This window comes from Trachymyrmex cornetzi, unplaced genomic scaffold, assembly GCF_001594075.2.
Source record: "Trachymyrmex cornetzi isolate Tcor2-1 unplaced genomic scaffold, Tcor1.1 scaffold2070, whole genome shotgun sequence".
Classification (NCBI taxonomy): Eukaryota; Metazoa; Arthropoda; class Insecta; order Hymenoptera; family Formicidae; genus Trachymyrmex; species Trachymyrmex cornetzi.
The window spans coordinates 4,020-9,039 of NW_017296714.1; the positions used below are offsets into that span (position 1 = coordinate 4,020).

At 37.7% G+C, this 5,020-nt stretch overlaps 1 protein-coding gene across 1 annotated transcript in view; it reads right to left on the reverse strand.

Annotated features, from left to right (window-relative positions):
• Positions 1-498: 498 nt before the first annotated feature.
• LOC108759830 (uncharacterized) overlaps positions 499-5,020 on the reverse strand; it is a gene marked incomplete at its 3' end in the record, with an annotated part of 8,216 nt that continues 3,694 nt past the window's right edge. The window contains exons 2-3 of the mRNA XM_018505478.1: positions 805-939; positions 499-716 (exon numbers count right to left, since the gene is read on the reverse strand). Coding sequence (XP_018360980.1) covers positions 499-716; positions 805-939 — 353 coding nt within the window. The remainder of the gene's footprint in view (positions 717-804; positions 940-5,020) is intronic.

Here is a 5,020-nt window from a genome sequence, read left to right on the forward strand (position 1 = left end):
GCTATATCTTGATCGAAAAACCGTTGGAGCATATACCGGCGAATACCTTTTGCAAAACTTTTCGTTTTATAACTATCTGTTTTTTTTTTGTATTGTTTTTGTTCATGGCAATATTTTCCTTTTTTGTGATATTTTTTGTTCTCCTGTACGTGACTATAGCCCCCCCTCCAAATCTGGGATGCCTTACTGCATGACGTCATACCCCGCCACCGAAGAATCCCCCGCGCCCCGCATTCCCCTCGGAGTTCCCGAGTTAGAATTCTCATAGCATTACTACTTATATATATTTTTTTTTCGTGTCCCCCCTTCCGCGTCCTCCGCGTCCTCCGCGGCCACCACGTTTTTCGTATCTGCGACTTTGTGGGCTGTGGCGGCTTTTTTGCCAGCGTCTAACTGTAATAATTAATGAAGTAGTTATGATTAATGAATTAGTTATCTAACTCTATTTATTTGCTATAATTTGACCAAATGCCCCTTTTGCGAGTCGTTATTACTTACGTTTTTCTTGTGGGGCCGTTGGTTCCGTGAGCGGCTGCGTTGCCGCTGGTCCCGGTGCGGCCGGTCCGGGCGGCTGCGTCGCCGCTGGCCCTTGTGCAGGCGGCATGGGCTGCTCTGACGGCACCGATGGTCCTGAGGGCTGAAGTTCTAAAAGTTGTCTCAGTTTTTCAACTTCAGCCCTCAGGGCCGTTAATTCTATGTTGGTGTCCTCCATTAAGCTGAAAGATCATGAAAAATAACTTTAATATTAATACAATTAATACAATATTAATTAAATATATAAATCTTGTTATATAAACTACTTACATTTCGCCCATGTCGGATATCCCCGATGAGATCCGCAAAAATGTAATGTAATGCAAAGCACAGTTGAAGCCAGAAACGCTCTTCAAAAAATGAGACATGATGCAATACCCGAACCAGGCCAGACACACGTCCATCCTGCTCGAGCAACAAACTAGGGTCATGATACCATGACAGTGATATCATGGTTGCCAAACGAACCCTTAACCATAGAGATAGTAGTACTAGAGGTCGCATTGTCAGAAATTTGAGGAGTGGGGGTAATCCTATCTTGAAAAGGACGCACTCATTTGAGGGGGTGATCCCGATTGATCACAGCTCGATTGGACACCACCAATTACAGCGACCGGTGCTTAGGAGCTTTGTAGTCTCAAGCGCTGTGAGTGGCTCGTGTCCAATTGAGCCGTGTCCAACTGGGTGCCACCCTCATTTGAGTCCTTCCTTTCTCTCTCTTCTACGGCTATACGTACGGGAAGGCTCCGATTGCACACATGCGTCGCTAATTGGCTAATTTAAAAATAAAAACAATGTATTTATATTTTGACCGTATATTTGAAAAACTCAATTAATAATATAATATAACTGCCTATTACGGTCCGAGCTGGATCTTCGTTGCTTTAAATAATTCAATCTTGAATTACTAATATATCCTATATATGTACTAGCATATATACCATATTGTAGTCTTTTTCAAACTGCGCGCCGAATTGTTTTTCCGGACTAAATAAACGCAATTAAAACTACTCTAGTAATCGCGAATTAAAAATTGACAAGCAATTTTTATTAATAATTTGATGCTACCATCAAGCATCATATATTATAAAGATGTTAATCTATAAAAACTGTTAATAAATTTATTGCGAAAAATATTTTCGACCGTAATAGGACCGTAATAGGCAGTTACATTATATTATTAATTGAGTTTTTAAAAATAAAATATTCTCATTGGAAAAGCAGTGAAAAATTACTAGGCACCGGCTGATATGAGTGGTGTGTGCAATCAGAACTGTAGGCAAACGGGATCCTCCCTATACGTACGCAGTATACGGCTATTTTATTATTTACTTAACTCTAATGATATGTATCATGTGTATAAAGGATTTTCTCTATGGAATTTTAAAATTATATACAAACTTACCTTTTTAAAAAAAGGTAAAAAAAGCGCTAAGCTTTGGTGAAACTGGCCCAAATGGTGCTTCTCGTAAAGAATCCATTTCACCAACGCCAGTGTTTTTCTTAAAAAAAAAACAGCTATTATTACATCACTTTATATTCGATTCTGCTGTTAATATCTTATTATTTTATTTTATAAGTATAAAGGCGGCGAACAGAACACAGACAGGACACATATTATCAGAGAGTCGCCAACTTGACCCGAAGCGCTCGCTGATTGGCTCAAGGCGCGTGGCGCTCGAAAAGGTTAAAGTGGCAATGATAGGAAGATAAAAGCCGTAGCTTGCATCATTGGCTGCGTTCAGCAGACTCAACAGTTTTGCAACCGTTTTATGATTCTTCGCTGAGATTGGACTATTCCTTTAAAACTAAAAGTATAAACCAATCAGCGCGACGAATCATAAAACGGTTGCAAAACTGCTGAGTCTGCTGAAGACAGCTATTGTCACTCTAATTTTTTTTTAACCTCACGCGCCCTGAGCCAATCATGAGCGGTTTGAATCAATTTGCCGACTCTCTGATTATAGACTCTATCATGGATCACGGACTAAACGTGTATAGAGGCCCAATGGTTACGTTTACATCGTGCACTTAGGCCGCAGCTTATACAATAAATGTCCTTGTTTATCCTGTAGGTTAAAACAAAGACACCTACAGGGAGTCGATTGTGTATCTTTAAAATGAGGTGAAAATTCCAAAAGTGAAAAAATTCACTAGTTATTGACCAATTAAATTATGAATATTCTAGTGAATTTGCTCACTTTTGTAATTTTCACCTCATTTCAAAATACACAATCGATCCCCAGGATAAACAAGGACATCTATTGTATAGGTAAAACAACGAAGATAGAATGACAGAAGTAACGCTGATAGCGCTCCCCGAACGCATCAGAAATGAAGCGCAAAGAGAGGAAAGGATATCTGATAGCGGGATCTGGGTATTAATTATGAAACTTCATCCCTAGGATGGAAAGTGAAAAGTGAAAATTTTACCCATTGAAGTTAATGGAGAAATTTTTCACTTTTCACTTTTCATCCTAGGAAAAAAGTTTCATGATTGATACCCTGATCGTAGCAACATCATTCATTTCTTCACAGTTGGCAGGCCTGATACTCTGACCGATACTTAGAACATATATAAATGGAACGGGCATTGCCTATACTTCCCACGGCTCGCGCTGATGAAAACGTCTGTGCGAGAGAGAAAGGTAGTAAGGGATAAATGTTCCCAATGCGCATGCGCAGCATCAGGTTTTACACATCGTGTAGTGTACGAATGTGTAAAAACACTAAAACAACTGCACAATTCACACAGATGACGGTGCTACGCATGCGCATTGCGAACATTTATCCCTTACTACCTTTCTCTCTCGCACAGATGTGGCTTTACGTTCAGCGCCCTATGCCCCTTCCATTTACATATGTTCTAAGGAACGATACCTCCACAGTCCACCAGTGTTGTTAGGTATGCCGCCTTTTTAGCGCATGCGCACTACAGTACTAGTGACTTCTAGAGAAATCCAGTAATGTAAAGGATGAAAATCGCGGGGGCCGGGGCCGCAGGCAAAACTGTTCGTGGTTACGCGCGATAATCGGAGAAAAGGTATATACGTTATATTGAGCCCGCGGCTCCGCGCTTTTCATCCTTTACATTACTGGATTTTTCTAGAACTCACTAGTACTGTAGTGCGCATACGCCAAAAAGGCGACATACCTAACAACACTGCAGTCCATTCGCAAAAGGGGCGCGGTTTGTCCAAACTGAGCACACTATGTCAATCCCTTTCACCATGATTTGCATAGTTAATGATTTGATCGTGTTAATTTGATTGATTTTGGGTGATTTTGAGATCGAGTGAAAGATTTTGTAATCTTCATTAATAAAAGGTAATCCAATACGTTTCTTCATAAATGTTTTTTTAATTATATAATTTCTTTTTAAAATGAGTGACCGTAAAAATCGCTCGTTTTTTGGGTCCTCAATTTTGGAACTGAACTGTGTCAAATTTTAACTTATATTCAGACATCAATCACAAAGAAGTTTAAAGATGAGATGACAATTATCAGAGCTGGTATCATATTGTCATTTGGCACACAGTTTAGTACAAAAATTGAGGGCCTAAAAAATGGGTGAAAAAATCCCTTTTTTGCGATCAGTTTTTATTATTTATCAATATAAAGATTATGTTAAGTTTAGATTGTTTTTATTACTGTTATATTGATACAGGTGAAGATTTCTGATACTAATTTTTTGTGCGAAGTATCGTATATAAAAACGTGTCCATTTGTCACTGTGTGTGTAACAAGTAGCGTCATCATAAATTTTATTATAATCTACATAAAATGATTACTGTAAGGAGTGTAAAAGACCTAGTGGTTATTTCGTGATACATACATGTAGAGGAATAGTAAAGCATGTTGTTATAATTATTGTGAGTTGAATCGATTTGTCACTGTGTGTGTAACAAGTAGCGTCATCATAAATCTACATAAAATAATTACTGTAAGGCGTATAAAAGACCTAGTGGTTATTTCGTAATACATACGTGTAGAGGAATAGTAAAGCATGTTGTATAGCAAAAAAATACAAGTGCTTTGCTTTCGTATTCTTTGTTTAGTTTGTTGACCTTGCTTTTTGCCATATATCCCACCCCTACGGAATACATGGCAAAAATGCAAGGGTTTCAAAATTTTTTAATACGATTTTCATAGTAGTAGACAGTTCACAGTTTTTATACTGGTATACTTTGTTTATTTTAAACATAGTAAATAATACTTAATAAATTAAGTTTTTGATAGGTGCGGCTTATATACTGGAGTTATTCTATTATATATTGTTGAGTAGGAAATTACAACTAACAGGTACGTTACATGTAACTTTGTGTTTGCTGGAACACTTAAACGAAAATTATTGCATTAGTAGAGTTATGTAGTTATATATAACATATATATAATATATATATATATATACGGGTGTCCCATTTTAAATGACAACCTCAAATTTCTCTTGAATAGTGCATTTTAGAGAAAAATGTTTCAAACAAAT